A 16440-nucleotide genomic window follows, 5' to 3' on the forward strand; every position below is an offset into this window, starting at 1 on the left:
TGATGTAAGATTTTTCATAAAATTCAAGAACGTTACATTTAAAAGCCAACAAAATATGCCTGACCTTGTGCTGGTATCTGTTGTCGAAGGCATGCTTTATCAAGAGATTTTTTAAGACTGCAATGGCCGTATATCTGATATCATAGTTGTCCTGCAAGGCAACAGAGGCTTCTCTGAGAAGCATCCCCACCAGGAAATGATGCCTGCAATACTCATCAGTTAAACTGTATTCAAGATTTACATCTGAAAGAAACAGCAAAGCAATGGTTAAGGAAAATGTTCCAAAGATCTATTCAGAGTGAGACAGAACAGTCAAGTAAGCCAAAACAGTCCAAGAGCACAGTTCATCACACTCTCTTCTACGGTGCAGTGATCTGTTAATAAAGCCTGAACTGACTACAGTTTTTTCCACCACTGAGTTAAGTAATACTAAAGAACTTGGCACCTTCCAGTTCAGACTAGACATGAATTGTGGCCCTCAGCATTTCAGCAGCAGCTAAATGAAGGATTAGGACTAATTTGGAAAGTCAGAGATGGGTGAAAGAGGGAAAGACAGCATGACTTACCGCCTGGGAGCTGACAGGCTCCTTCCACACTCCATGTGACCCTGAAAATCCGTGGAGTGCCCAGGCAGCAGAGGCACTAACCTCCAGAGTGCAGCTGTGAGAGCGGTAGGGGGACTGCATGTTTATCACAGTTGCCCAGCTCTGGCAGTGCCATCTCTGCAGCTTGTTCCACATCCTCTGTGAAACCTGCATTCCTCGTCGCCAGGGTCAGAGAGCAGAGCGGAGGCAAATACTCCTGCTGGGATGAGGGATGCAAACAAGGACGCGGTGCCAAGTGACCTCTACTGCATCCTCCAGCAGTTTACACAGCCAGGCTTTCCAGCCCCGCTGCAAGGACCCGGGAACCAGGGCAGGGTTCCAGGAAGCTGCTTGCCAGAAGCTGAGAGACTCCATTAGCTTCTCACCAACAAACACTCAGCACAGCTTATAAGCAGCCCTGACTACCAGGAGAAAGGCAGCTCGGTACCTAATCAGCTTGGTTAATTAACTCGCACTTTGCATCTCACGTAGATTCACGCTGTATCTATACTGTGATCAAAGGAGCGGCTGCAACAAGGATGAGGCATCATTTTCACTGACTTCCCTGGGTAATGCAGCAGAAAAGCAACCGAGACACAGATTTCCGAGTGGGTTGCATGCTCACTCAGCCTGCTACAAACGACCTTACCCTGACACCGTTATCTCTTTCGGGCAGCCCATATGCCTAATCAGACCCACAACAGACAACCGTTTGACTGTTGCATTACAGCACTAGGCCGCCCAGAGGGATAACCTCAAAGTTGTGCATTCCTCCCCCAAAGGGTACAAAACCTGTGTGCTCAGCTCAGATGTTTCTGAAAGCCCCACAACTATGAAAGCTTTTCTGTGGTTATGCAGGGTGCATACACACAGCTTTGAAAATCCCAGCCAAAGGGTACCAACAGCTTTGCCCCATGCAAAAACATATTTTCAAATTGGTTGATTCATAAGTACCATTTATTGGTTTGTGAAGATCTGATTCAGAGGAAAGAGAAAGCAATCTGAACTATTATCTTGCTTTCATTGTTAGTCATGTTAGTAAATGCCTAAGTGTCACACATCATGGTTACCTCGTTAGTCGGATGCAAGCTAATTGATTGGAGGTTGCATATTTAATTTGACATTAGAGGATTCAGTGACACCAGTTGGACCTACCCACTGAAGTGAACTGTTCCACAGCAAATAAAAAAATCTAATTCGTGTGTAAAAAGAAAAGGGACCAACAAAAAGACAGCAAAAGCAAACAGATCTTGGAGAAATTAGAGAGTACGTCATGTTTTGGTATTTTTTACAAGCTACTTGCTTAACTTCCAACTTCTGTCAATCTCCTGGTTTTTTTGCTATCACAAGATAGCAAACACAACTCTGTGCTGCTGACTGAGGACAGGCGTAGTGGTTTGCTCTGGCTGATGAAACACACATGTCCCCAAGGAGAGGCAATAGGGATGCAGACCAGCTACCAGCCTCTCATCAGTTAAGATGTTTCAAAGAAACTGCTCCAAGATGCAATCTTCCAGCTCACTGGGATGTGCTCTGCCTGCAGGCTCATCTATACCAGCTTCTGCTGCAGAAGCCCTCTTTTTCCATCTTCCTGGAGGCTATTACTTTTTTTTTCCAAGGAACAGAGTACTAGGGGGCTGGGCATGTCCCCTCTCTTCATTCAAATTAAGCTGATACAGAGGCGAGGCTCCCCAGCAGGACATTTCCTTGGTGATGTGCACATCGTAACTCCCAACCTCTGAGCCCACTGTCTCCTGTAATCACAGTTCTGTCCTTGAAAACAGATGAGTCTGCAATGGAGATGTACCACTATGCCTCTACCATGGCAGGCATAGCACAGGCACTACCACAAAGGCACTTCTGCTACCTGAGGGTATTTTAAAAGCAAAATCTCAACTGTCAGGTCCCAGTTACAGTAAAACAGAAGAGAAAAGGTGACCTGCTCTTATGTCTTCCCAGTTAAACCAATGCAAAGGTGAATGTTAATTAAGAAAGAGCATTGTTATGTTATCGTGCCACTAATAAGCAATGGGGAGGCACAGTGGTTGTGTGTTTTTCTGTTTCTCAGCCATTTCTAGCAGTGCTTTTTGTTAAAACTATGGCAGGCAAGTAGCCAAACTGATGTAAGCGTACACCAGTGTTAGCACCTGGCCCAGAAAACTCAGAGCAGTCAGAAACATACCAGAATAAAGAGTTATTCTGAGAGTTATTGCTGCTTTTGCCACCAGGATGCAAAGGGAACTCCTTTGGGATTTGCATGGCTGCTTCTGGAGACACAGCCAAACATTCCCTCATCTCAACAAAATAAATCCACAGGGATTTCACATAGGAAATCCCAAGCCTCACCTTCCTCTTTGGTACTTGTCTTGGCCAGGTTATTAGCACCCAGATCTGGCAATTTTCACTACATTTATCTAGCACAGATGAGAAATCAGGACCCAGAGAGCATGAGGCTGTCTATAACAATCTTAGGATGCTGGTGAGGCACTGTGCATCCCTACTGTCATCGGTAGCCCAGCTGCAGCCAAATACTTGCACAGCACCTCAGCTCGGACCCTTGCAAACCGCATCTGTCCTGTGGTGAGCAACATCGGGACCGAAGGGGACATGGTGTGACTGCGAAAGCAGGCTGGGTGCGTGGCGGTGCCACGGCACATACATCCATGCTGTGCACTAAGGATCGGCATGGGTTCAAGTGCTCTGCTGGCTGCCTTCTGCCCAGGCTTGAGTACAAGCTTGAATGCACCGTGCACAGCTATACTTGTGTTCAAAATGAGAGCAGAAAGCAACCTAAATCACCTTCTTGTGGCCATAAAGAGAGCTGGAAGCAGAGCAGCGAATGCAATCTTTTCTCCTTTATCTCCATTCACTACGGCCCTGATTGATGAGAAACAATACTTCTCAGGGGATGCTGACAGCTGTAGAAACAAAGGATTACACTTGTACAGCCTGTATTTACTGAAATAGGGGCAATTTGTTTTGGATATTGTGAATCCCTTTTGAATTTCAACGTGGGAAATACTGAAAGGACTGATTGCAGACCATTCTGGAGCCCAATAAGGTAATACTGCCAGAGCAGCATCTTTTCCTGAGGTTAATGTAAATAAGGCTAACTCAGACATAAATTTCCTTGACAGTAAACCAAGTTATGTCTGGTTTGAGGCCATCAGGAATGACAAATTATAGCTTTCTAGCCTGTCCCTTGAGAAAGGACATACCTTGAACTCTCTGCAGCTTGGGTTTGGAAAAGGTCATTGGTAAGTTCAGAGGAATGTAGTGCTCATGATTGCAAATGGTTTGAAGAAATTCAAACTTGTATTCAACCAGCAGCTGAGGAAAAAACAAACAAACAGACAAACAAAAAAATACGTTTTCAGTTTGACTTATTTGCTTCCAGTTCTGTGTGTTTCTTATACAAAGACTGGGGAATATAAATACCATTTAGTGAACTCAGTAATAATTGACCAATTTTTGTGATGTCCTCTTAAGCATCACTGCATGCAACTGTCACTTGGGATGTCTCTACCTTTTTCATCCAGACTATTAACCAGTCCCTCCTTTAGTTCTGGCTCTTTATATTGTTTTAAAGCTTAGCTGCATAGAGGCTCTCAGCCTAGACAGAGAGGTAGAATCATAGAATCATAGAATATCCTGAGTTGGAAGGGACCCTTAAGGATCATCAAGTCCAACTCTTGATACCGCACAGGTCTACCCAAAAGTTCAGACCATGTGACTAAGTGCACAGTCCAATCTCTTCTTAAATTCAGACAGGCTCGGTCTACAGGCTTTTCTGCCTACAGAAAGCTCTGCAAGAACAGTGTCTAAAAGGCCTCCAAGTGTGGTATGAAATAATCACTACAGAGCTTTGGCTGAGGTAGACAAGTACAACCACAAACCACCTTTCAAGAAATGCACTACATACCTTAGGGTCTTTCGGGCTGAATCCAGAAATGTAATCATTTATCAGGTTAAAAACAAATCCTCTGTCCATAAAGGTCAAACAACGCTGCAGAAAACATAGTGGCATGTGACCAATCATTAAAGAAGAAAGCAATCATCCTAAATCATCTCCATGCTACCATCCCACCAGCAGCCAGATTTGATCCTCTGGGTCTCAATTTACTTGATCCTGTTTCCCTGAAATTATTTGGATGACCTCACTTAAGTCTCCAGTGGACAACAGAAATATTTAAAATGAGAGCATGCATATTTCATCTCAGGTTTTGAACAGTTTCTAGTCATGACTGAAAACCCTAGATAACATATTGAGCATCATAGCCTCTCAGAAAGAGAATGTTTCTTTCCTAGGAAAGCTAATCTCTTGAGTTTTCATCACTGAAGAAACCTGAGAGATGAGACACTAAAAACATATTTGTTTGCTTGTTACTTCTTTTTTCTCTGTTTTTTTTTAAATTAAAGCCTGGGAGAATGAAAGAAACTGCTGACCTTCAGGAAATTAGCCAAGCTAAAATTGGCATTCCTGGATTCTTCAGGGATTTCGTTATAGCGTATGGTCACGTGAGGAATGATGGCAAGCAGGAGCGAATGCAGGGCATGCTGGTAGGAGTCAGGAAACCGCTGGCCCCTGGGCAGCTGAAACCAAAAGCATGTCGTACACTCAGTGCTGCAGGCAAGCAGCTGGGAGAGAACTGAGCACAGGCACAAGTTCCCTTCAACATTTGTTTATGTTTTTTATATTTGTTTATGTTGCTTCCTAATAAAACATTGGCACAAAAAAAGCTGTGGCTGAAACTACAGTAGCTTGTAACAGAAAAGAAAGGCTGCACAAGCCAGAGGGAGATACGGAATTTTTAAATTACAGAAGAGAATGAAAAAGAGAAAAGAGGGAAAAGAAAAAAAAAAGGAATGATCTGGCTAGTCATTCAGCTTATCTTTTTTTTTTTTTTAATAAAGAATTACATAGCTTTTCATAAAAAAAATGGAGGGGAGTTAGTTTGTGACAGCTCTGTAATGCAGCAATGAACAAATTCATTTTTACCTTGATTTTGTTTTCTTCCAGTAAGTATATTGCCATTGATTTTGCCAGCGCTTCAAAGAAGAACCACGAGTACTAGAACAAACAAAGAATATTAGTTTTTTTCTCAGCAGGACTGAACACGCTTGACTATGTGGGGAAGAAGCAGTGTGGGAGATAGAGTTCGCATTCAAACGGCATTTTGTAAGCACGGCTGTGCTTGCACAGCCAGCTTGGCATGGGAAGCAATCTGGAAGCATGCTTTGCTACCTGGAGGAGTCTTGCCAGCCTTGGGGTGAGAATAGCTCCATCCCTCTGCACCCCAAGGCGCTCTGCAAGCAGCCAGCAGAGTTTAGGGTGCAAGTCCTACCCAGAAGGGCAGGAACTCGGTTTGCTTCCCATGTGTGGCATGAAGAAAAAAGATAAAACTGGCAAATCGGAAAGCCCTTTGCTGTGTCTGGCCATGAGCCTTAACACAGGCAAGTCCTCTGCGAGAACTTGTCTCTGTTGTAATGGGAGAACCTCAAGGATGTGGATACAAGGAGCTGCCCTGGTAGCTTTGCTCCATGGTGGGCTTGGATGGGTGGAAATGCTGGGCTTTAATCCAGATCCCCTTTTCCTCCCTTCTACCTTTGGCAGCCAAATACTGCCAGTACTTCACCTTGAGTAGCTTATTGATGGCTAAAAAATCTGCTGATTGCTTCAAAATCGTGGCCATGGAAAGGACCAGTATTTCATGGGTCATCTTTGCCTGAGCAACACTGGGTTTCTCAGCTCGAAAGACGTACTGAAAGGCAAGAAGAACAATGTCAGTGGTGTGCCTGCTCCCAGCAGGGAGTTTCACAGAATGGTATGTCATGACTCACCTTTATGAAGGAGCGCAAGTAGTGGTCTAGGCCTTCTTCATGGCACTTGGACACTATGTGCAGAAGAACCCTGGGGAGAAATGTGGTTTGTGTTCAGCATGCAGCGCGAAGGCAAGTTCCTCCAGCTCATGAAAGCAGACACCATCTGTGCCCTATCCTGCTCAACCCCCAAAGCCTCAACACTGGCAAGGCCTGATTGCTGCAAAGGTCCTGGTTTTCCAGACAGTACTTGCAGGCCAGCGTCCCTCACAGCTCTTGTGGCTGCAGCATCCTTGCCATAGCTCAATCTATTGACAGAACACCTAGAGCTGAGCACCCGAAGCTTTTTATCCTGATGTTGGACTGGACCAGGTGTCACCCTGACCAGCTACCTTCAATGTTCAATGCCCCCTGCACAAGGAGGTGAGGTGGAGTGATTCCTTGTGGAGGATATATCCTATTCATTAGCCTCTGTGCATACCAGGATTAAAGTCTGCAGCTCCTTAAACCCATACTGCAGTGAGCATTAGGCACCTGAACAACATTCAGGGGTTAGATAAGTCAAAAATAAAAATATGAAGTTCATCTGCTCTTTGGCTGGTGTCACCCAACACAAGATGCATATCCAGATCTCTACATGAAGAGGGAGCCACATTTCATCTTCTGCACACCACCAGTTCATCCACATCATACAGCTTATTGTGTGTTGAGTCTGTCCTCATTGTGAACCTTTTCCTAATGCTAATAAGAGTGATTTCTAACAACTGCAACACTACATCAAATCTGAAAAATCAATTAAAAATTAAATTAAAAAACCAAAACAACAACAAAAAAGATCTCTGCTGAGAAGTGGAGAAAAATTCTTCATGGTTGTTATACTCCGATATCTTCCTGGTTCCTCCAAATGTATTAATTTTGAAGGCTCTTTTTTACTGAATTGATGTCACTTGTATCCTCCCTTGCTCCTTGTTACCTGTGCTAGATTTTTTCCAGGCTGTTTTCTTACAGTTCACTGGGGATACACAGCCCCTGAAGAACATGCCAGCCCTCTGGAAACACTCCAGGCAGTTGACGAAGGCAGCAAGTGCCTGGCTTCCCCAGCCAACATCAGGAATTTACATTCCAGTTCAAGTCAGAGGGAACAACAAACTGTTGCACATTGTCACAGACCCCATAGGCCAAGCCACAGAGAGGAGTTTACAAGCCGCTTATCAGATAAGGCGGGTTTTAAATTCCACTCCGAAACCCTGGATAGGAAAGCAGTTGTCATTAACAGAGAGCTACTGACAAGCGAGAAAGGATCAGGCCAAGCTTTGTACAAATCTGTGGGAGCTGGTCACCCAGCAGGTAGCCGTGGGGTCACTTATTCCCCTGTCCTTGTCCTCCAGCAATTTAAGCAGAATGGGAAAGTGCTTGGCACAGAAGCAGTCCCCACACCTTCACCCCAGGACTGCGGCTGCAACGGGACCTACATCCTTGGGGAACCAGGGCTGTCTCTGACCTTTGGTTTCACGAGAGCAAGATGCTTTTGATATGCGGATGCAAGACCTCCATGCAGCGGCATCCAGCACTCCCCTAGGCATTGCAGCGCTTTATAGAGCAAGAGCCATAGGAGGAAGATGCATGTTTTTAACGCATCCTTCGGTTTATGCGCATGGTGACCAGAGGCAGGACTGAAAGGTGCTTTCAGACCTTTTAGCTCTGTTTGGGAGCAGCGGCACGGCAGCCAGGCGCTAGGCAGCACTGCCCTCTGGGGGCTGCTGCCACGGCTGGGCAGGAGCTGCCTGAGGCAGCCTCCAGGGAGGCAGCACCCCGCACCATGGGGTTTTCAGGGTTTGGGCCCCCACCCGTGGTGACACCACCGGCAGCTGGGGCACCCGCGGACGTTTCGGCATGCCAGTGACCCGGCTTTCCTGGCAGCAAGCCCCTCCAGCAAACCCTGCCCGACTGCTGAAGGGAGGCCTGAAACCTCCAGAACGAAGCCTGTGAGCCAAACGAGGTGATGGGGAGGAGAAAAATCCAGTCCCCAGGTTCCAGGTGCCGCACTGGGATGCCTCACCACAGCAACTTGCAGAACTCTGCAGGGTCTTCACCACAGATGTCATCTAGGACTACTGCTAATTGCATTTCTTGCCGTGAGTGACAAAATATCAGGATGGTTTCCCTGAAATCACTTGCTTAAGCGTCCCCTCACCTCCTTGCCATCTCCAGCACTCCTTCTCAGCAGCTATCTCTAAACTAACACATTTTCCCCCAGGCAGCTCCCGGGAGAAGGGCCCCACACTGCCTCACGCCACTTGCCTGTGCCCGAAGAGGACAGCGTCTGGTGTCCCACTGCATGACCGTGCGACCAAGCAGCAGCGGACAGCCAGCGCTGTCACTTAGCTCCCTGCGCTGGGAAACCACACCCGGGCTCGCACTGTAGTTTGTGGCTTTGCGCTTGCGACTGAAGAAAGACAGATGGTTTACCAGACACTCACATGGTGCAGTTGACAGCTACTTCATCTTCCTGGGTCACATTTGTAAGGACTCTAAATAGTTGCATAAGAATTACAGGTAGAAACTGAATCATTACTTGGATCTCCATGGCGTGCAAACACTAAAACAAATGTTCAAAATACAGACACTTTTAGTTCAACATTTTGCAGATGTTAAATATTTACAGTCCACAGACATTTCTGTGGCAATATGACAGGCATTAGCAAATGCTTCAGGGTTTGGGCTTCAGCCTGCCAGAGGACAGGAGAACTTGGACCCATAGCACTACTTACTGCCTGCCTTTCAGCTGACAGATCCCAGCTGCGTGCCTTCAGGGAGCAACATGAATCACTCATGGCAGGTATTAATCCTCCTCTCAGATGTGCCCAGGCAGCTATGACTTAATTAGAGGTCACATGCTACAGTTTGACCCCAGTAACCCAGAATTTAAGGCTGAAGGTTTGCTTCCAACTCTTCTCGCCCTCTGTGGCAGTTTTTTGATGTGACTAAGTACCATTTTCACAAATGCCTTTGAAGCACGGAAAAATTATGCCTGATAACTTGAGGTAAGACTTTTCTCTAAAGGGCAGAGCTTGCTATTGGAAATGGGATTTAAGTGACTTGGTGAAGGCCAAGATCATCTGTTGTACACACCCTTCACCTGTCTCATAGGTCTCTTTTGCCTGAATCTCACGATATGAGTCTAGGAAGGACAGTGTGTTTCATTTTCAGTTTTCAAACCTGCAAATCTAAAGAAACATTCTTAAATCTGTATGTGGGTATTAAAATGACTGAAATTACCGATGTATCAGGGGTAAGAAGCCCCCACTTGTGGCTAGCACATAAATGTTTCCCTGCTTGCAGGCTGCAGTGCGGTCAAAGCAACAGTTTCTCTTAGTGCTTGGCTTCAAAACCTGCAATTATTTTTACTACTTAAAATATTTGTATGCTATCTGAAACACACCCAGTAACTTTGTGATGATAAATCCTCACCACTGGAAATGGAGTTGTTGCTACAGCAGCAATCTCAAAAACAGGCAGTTATGGAAGGAAACAAGGACAGTAAACAGCCAAGAAATATATTCCCTACAGAAGCTTTTGTTGGACCTGCTCCGAGGCCCTTACTCATGGTGCAGCGAGTGCTGAAAAGCTAGGTCTGGGTCACAGGCCATCTGTGGTCAAACTTCACTGAGTTACAATCTCACAGATCTTTTTTCAGCCTGAAAAAAAATAATCCTGTTTTGAACGGATAAATTTGTGAAACCAAGGAATCATGCTACAGTTTTAAAAGTTTAAATCAGATCTACGGCAGCAGCAGAGGAGTGTGCGAACCTATCAGGAGGAGGGTTTGGCATGAGCATGGCAGAGCAGCGCCGACTACATGTTTCTTCCACTGGGAAAGGCAGCAGGAAGCAGCACACAGACAGCAGACGGTTGTGTCAGTAAGCAAAGGTAAGGACCTTGCACAATGTACCGGTCCCAGCACTGCAGTGTGTGTCCCTACAGAACAGGGCTCTGGGTATTTACTGATGGTCCAGAAAACAAACAAAACCTACTGACAGGCACTGTTCACCTTTAGGTATTTAACAAGCTCTCCAGGGACTTCCTTAGCTCCCGCCTGAACCAGCTGGCAGTACTGGAAGAATTTGTGCAAGTGCATGTCCTGGAAGAGACGAAAAGTAAGTTCAGTGCAGCAGCCTCAGTTTTTTTACCAGCCCCTACTTCCCAGCTTACACATGAAACTCCGCTGACAGACCTGCAGCAGAGAGCCAGGAGCATGTACATTTCTAGCAAGGCTCCTGTCACTAGCAGTGGCACTCCTGGTCCCCAGCTGCCACCCCCCAGGACGACAGCACAGCTGCGACTCTTTCATACTGCCTCGCTATCTGCCTCACTGACCTCCTGCAGTCCATCTGAAGCAGACCTCAGCTCCTTCCTGTGCTTCTCTGTTTCCCTCCCTCCTCTTCCAATGTGAAATGTAATTACTGGGTTATTGAACCCTAAAACGCATCTGGGAATGCAATTTGAAAGGCTGTAGAGATACTGTGCTGCTCTTAGCTCTGTACAGAATCAGTAAGACCTTAAAACAGGTTTAGGTGATGCTTATAACAAGTTGCAGTGAATGTAAATGCAGACGATCCCATCCGGCACAGGACAACAAGCCCTGCCAAGTACATTTCCCCATGAGCAGTGCAGACAGAAGGTGCCCTGGAGCATCTGCTGGGGATCTTTGCACATCACATGAAACTTGAGGAAGTCCATCACCACCATAAGTCAACAGAACACTTGAGGACTAAGTAAAACAGCCTAAACTGGTTTCAGAGGGAAATGAAGATTCTTGTTCACTTGTGAAAAGTGTCTGCTGTTGTCAGATTTTTTTTATTTTTATTTTTTTTTAAGTCAATGTACAGTCTATCATTTGGGAAAAACCTCCCATCTCCACCAGTTCTCTTCTCTTTTGCATCATTAAAGCAGCTTATTTCACAGAGTCACAGAATGGCCAAGGTTGGAAGCAGCCTCTGAAGATCATCTAGTCCAACCCCTCTGTTAGGCCGGATCACCTAGAGCACATTACACAGGACGGCATCCAGGCAGATTTTATATATCTCCAGAGAAGGAGACTCCACAACCCCTCTGGGCAACCTGCTCCAACGCTCTGTCACCTTCACAGTAAAGAAGTGCCCACTCATATTCAGCCGGAATCTCCTGTGCTTCAGTTTGTGCATGTTGCCTCTTGTTGTTTTTTTTCAGATGTTTCCCTTGTCCTGTCAGCTACAGCACGATTGGCCAAAAAGCATCAGCACCTCCCAGGGCTCATTCACTCACACAGCTGTCTCATCAAATCTAGACAAAGCAGCAGACCCCTACAAGTAATCCCTGCTACAGAAGTATCTCAGTGCTGCTCTGCAAACATGGGTACCTCTTTCCCACAGCACCTACAGCAGAGCAGCAGCAGAGGTACAGCAGTTGCTTCCTCTGCATTTGTGTTGAAAGTCTGCAAGGACGAGATGTTTGACTTACCTGGGTGTAAATGGTCGAATCCAAGTGGATTCTGACTTTAAAGAGAGGCTTTGCTCCATCCACCCACTTTGCATCCACGCTGGACTGCTGTGAACAGACAACATTCAAGCACTTGGCCTCAGACCGTGGAGAGCAGGTGGTTCTGTGCGGGCAGACACCTGCTCAGAAGGTAAGGGTGGGGTGGAGGAAGGGGGACCCCCAGTGACATGGCTGCAGCCACGGCAGGGCAGAGGGGTCCACATGAGAACATGCATGCAGAGCATATGCCTACTGTCCTGCGCTGCACCATGTACAACAGCCCAGCCCAGCCTGTCACAGAAATATGATCTGCAACCTATACAGTCACAGGCAGTGGAATGAAAGTGTCCCATCTCCCACCCCTTTGAACAGTAAGCTTTGGGGGCTACACTGCTGTGAAGATCTTTCCAGCCATGCAGAGCACAAGCACAAGGCAAGAACTTACAGCGGTAACAAAAGCTTAGCTTTTCTCTATGTTTAAGCCATTTTAAATATCCGCCCTACCCTTCGTGACTCTGTGTCCCCGAGACCCAGGTACCCAGGTGGAAGGTTGGATGAAACAGGCAAATGCCGTTCCAGGGTGACAATCCGTCCATCCTTCAGCAACGGGACCCAAGCGTACCCCACTGCAGAGGCAACCGAGGGACCAAAGTTAACAGACACACGGTGATACATGGTTAGCTCAAGCTCCAAAAGGAGCTGTGTCTCACCCTAAGAAAATCCAACTCACAGTAGTGCAAGTGGCTTCAACCAGGCTGGGATCGATCATGTCAGCCTTGCTAAAACATATTTTACCTGAAGACTCAGTGAACAGAAGTCAGACAGTGCTCAACCAAGATAAGGAGTGGGTTTGAGGAACAGAAATGATGTGTGAGCTGTGAGCACCGTGACAAGGACGAGGGTCCTTCAGTTGCCCGAGGACTGGCAAGAAGGAGAAGCATCCCAACCAGGGGGACTTCAGTACGCTCGGTCTCTTACATGTGCCTAGTGTTGGCAGGACCAACCTTGGAGGCCTTGATTTTGTGCCAAGTTTTTGTTAGTGACTTGACTGACAATAGTCCTATTCACACAAGCCAAATCAAGAACGTGCAGAAACAGCTGTCAGATTGCAGCAAAAGTATGAGATTTAATATACACAGTTTAAACCCACAATTTGTCTTAGGTTGCTTTCAAAAAAGAAAATTCAGATAAGCTACATTTGTGCGTCTAGACATACATTTCATGTGTCTACATTTATTTTATCTTGGACTCTTAAACTCCAACAGAAATAATGTAAGCAGTGAACATACCTTGAGTTTCAACGGTGTCCTGTTTTTTTGATGTTGCCTTTGTATTAATTTCACAGCTGACATGATAGAAGGTGAAAAGCAAATGATGCTTTTGATGGAGGTGAATTGGAAGCTCAATTTTAATCTAAAATGATATCATGATAGATAAGACTGTATTTTTAATCATGGAGTAATATTTTAAGTTCTATTTTATTTGACAAATGTTACATTTTATGCAGTTACACAAGACACATTCCTACCCATCCAAGATAACTCCTGTCTAACATTTTTATCACATTTGTACATTAGTTATTAATGGGGGTGTGTGATTGGAGTGCACAAAGCGTGACAGTAAAGACAGCAGAAAACAAACCTGCATTAAAAATTGACAAAGTCTCTCGCTTTGCTGGGGCCTTCTACTGAGGCGCAAAGGGGAAAAGGGCTGGTGGTTTTGTTTTTGTTTTTTCCTTTTTCCATATTTCACCCAGCCCTGGAAAAACCCTGAAAAGCCGCTTGGCTTTGTAGCACCCAAGCAAATCGGTTATTTCCCACCATTTTGCTTTACCTCGTCGTAGAACTCTGGGCTCTGGTTGTGATGCAGCACGGCTGCGTATGCATTTGCTGTCAGGAGGTGGCCTCCAGGCTTGCCATATATACACTGGAAGTACAAATGAGAAACTGGATTCAGAGTTGTTGCCACCCTAAATTAGCTGACCAAATTGAAACAGCGAGCATGACACCTCAGTGCTTTCCTGCCGTCGTGCTCAACTTGGCTGGCATATGGACAGCCCAGCAGTGAGCAAATGGCAGTCCCAGTTCCCTAGAAATAACAGGTACCCACCTTTAACGGCCTGGCATCAGCTTCATCTGAATCCCTGAACTCAATACAGACAGCAATATTCCTCGCCTGGAATGGGGGAGAACAGGAAGATGAGCCATTGCTCCAGGTCAGCAGCATTGCCCCAAAGCCCACCAAGTCTGCCTGCAGCCTGTTCTCTGGTTTGCTCACCTTTGCAAACACTTTCTGGTTCTCATACTTCAAATGCAAGGGGTAGACATAAAGGTGGTTTTTGTAGACAGTGAAGGGATAACAGTATTTTGCAACTTCTGGGACAAGCTCCTCCACTTCAACTGCAATGTTCTCACAGCTCTTCTCAAAAGGTTTGATAGGAATATAAGAAGCTGTGACACAATCTAGAAGAGAAGAAAAGTTTGGATGAGCACACACCCCAGAAACATGGGAAGTACAGCTTACGTGACAGGAAATTTGTGGTCTGAAACTCTGCCATTGCTCCTGAGCACTCAGTTCTCTCCATGCTGGAGGGTCGTGTGTGTTGACCAGGCAGTGGGGCTTGGCCCACTCCCATAGAAATGATTAAGGGAAAATTCTCCTCTTGATCATGCAACATCTGAGGTCTCCATCTGCATTAGTAATGCTGAGAAAAGACGGGTGCACAGGCACCATGGTGCTCCATTCTCCTTGCCAGAGAGGACTGCAGAAGTGGCACTTTGCTGCAGCTCTGGGCAAAGTTGAAGGGTCTTGTGGCCTACCTGCATCTGGGCAGTGATGGCTGCTCTGCCCAAGACCTCTAACCTGAGACTCCCAGAAATACGACCTGTTAAGTTACTGTTTTATAGATCATGCAAATTGCCTAACTGAAGCAGACAGGCTACTGAAATTATGACATGAGACTGACTTCTCAAAATGCACTGATTCTACTATGTCAGTCCTTGACTCTCTGCTTCAGAAAGATGCTTGATGTTTAGTTTGCCTGCAAATACCTGTGCATAATCCCCACCTAATTCACTGAGAATCACATGCATCATGAGGGAGAGTTCAGCTCAAGTGACGGTGTTCACAAAGATTAAAAAAATAATAATAAATAAATAAAATGAAGGCTGCCAGAAAAGCCTTTAGGATAGGGGACTGGATCACAGAAGCTGTGACAGGAGCTGGCAAAGGCCCATGGGGTGACACTGAACACGAGTGTGAAGAATCACACTGAGTATGTTTGTGAAGCCCTCTGGTGTTATATAAGCCTGGTGTAATTATAATGGCAAAAGAAGGCAGGTGGCTTCCTTTAGATTTAGGATGTGACAACCAAGCTGCAAAGCAAATGCACCCCTCAGGTAAACCTCTGCACTTGGACCACAACCCTCCAAAGAATCCATCAGAAAGAGTTACAAGTCAGCAGTTGTCCCAAATTACTCATTTCTTATTGCAACCCCACAATATTCTTGCTAATGAAACAGAGAAACTCCCCATATAAGTGCTAACTCCTGAGGCTAGCACCACCAGCATTTATTTTCAGATCCAAGATTCTTACTTGTGAAGTCTAGCGGGATGTCTTTGATGACAATATTTAACTGGGCTGGAATGACCTGTAGTTTTGTCTTCTCTGGTCTGCATTAGGAAGAAAGGAACAAGACTATGAATCTTGAAAATTCAGGTGCTGAACACATCAGCAGGGCTTTTTGTTACCTCCTGAGTATTTCAGAAATCGTCATCTCATGCTTACACTTACTGTTTAAAAATGTATATTAAAACGTCTGTTCAGCCTCTGCACCAGTCTCTTACACTTACTTCTTATACTCTGCTAAAAGCTTCAGCATATCTTCATTTGAGAGTTTGCCACTGTCTTGCTTGTACAGAGGTGAGAATTTTCCTTCAGCATCGAGAGTGCCCTGGGAGTCTTTGAAAACTGGTCTGCAGAAAAGAACAGACACACTTCCTAAATGTTGGTAAATATGCAGACATCTGAGGTCTTTGGCAGTCTGGAGTTTATCAGACAAGAGGTTCGCTGGACGGTGACTGCTCTGATCACCTCCAGACCTCATGATCACTCTCCCATCCTCATGCGGTGTTTAGACCCCATGCAGTCTGCAAGGCACCACGTCACATAGAATTGCACGGGACATCATCCACTTCTCTTTTCTCAAGCCAGGTGAGAAATACACACCCAGCCCAGCTCCAAACCTATTCCGCAGTCATAAACGTCCTTCAACCCCCTTCCACTAATACTGAATGGTGAAGTATTTTCCTGACAGGAAAATCCAGCTCAGGAATACACATTGCAAGCTGTACACCACCAAATCCCAGCTTACCGTGACAATCACCTGGTGTTCCCATATCATTACTGTCACTTGCATCACCACCAAATGGCAATTAGCAACAGGAGGCAGGGGCAAAGGGTTGAACTTGCCTGTAGGGCCTTCTTCTGATGTGAGTTTTAAGGGAGTTACCACTAATG

General features: G+C 45.8%; 1 protein-coding gene across 2 annotated transcripts in view; it reads right to left on the reverse strand.

Annotated features, from left to right (window-relative positions):
* Positions 1-16440, reverse strand: part of DOCK11 (dedicator of cytokinesis 11) — a 79866-nt gene that overhangs the window by 31701 nt on the left and 31725 nt on the right. Inside the window, exons 15-31 of one of the 2 annotated variants that reach the window (XM_080553589.1) lie at positions 15774-15896; positions 15517-15593; positions 14199-14383; positions 14031-14096; positions 13755-13847; positions 13211-13334; positions 12426-12547; positions 11904-11987; positions 10456-10545; positions 8885-9003; positions 6426-6495; positions 6221-6346; positions 5584-5655; positions 5031-5177; positions 4507-4590; positions 3803-3914; positions 65-243 (exon numbers count right to left, since the gene is read on the reverse strand). In XM_080553589.1, coding sequence (XP_080409715.1) covers positions 65-243; positions 3803-3914; positions 4507-4590; positions 5031-5177; positions 5584-5655; positions 6221-6346; positions 6426-6495; positions 8885-9003; positions 10456-10545; positions 11904-11987; positions 12426-12547; positions 13211-13334; positions 13755-13847; positions 14031-14096; positions 14199-14383; positions 15517-15593; positions 15774-15896 — 1873 coding nt within the window. Of the gene's footprint in view, positions 1-64; positions 244-3802; positions 3915-4506; positions 4591-5030; positions 5178-5583; positions 5656-6220; positions 6347-6425; positions 6496-8884; positions 9004-10455; positions 10546-11903; positions 11991-12425; positions 12548-13210; positions 13335-13754; positions 13848-14030; positions 14097-14198; positions 14384-15516; positions 15594-15773; positions 15897-16440 lie in introns of both variants that reach the window. The other variant, XM_080553588.1, reaches the window with a different exon arrangement.

The sequence above is a fragment of the Anser brachyrhynchus genome (genome assembly GCF_964034855.1).
Source record: "Anser brachyrhynchus genome assembly, chromosome: 13".
In the NCBI taxonomy this organism is placed as follows: Eukaryota; Metazoa; Chordata; class Aves; order Anseriformes; family Anatidae; genus Anser; species Anser brachyrhynchus.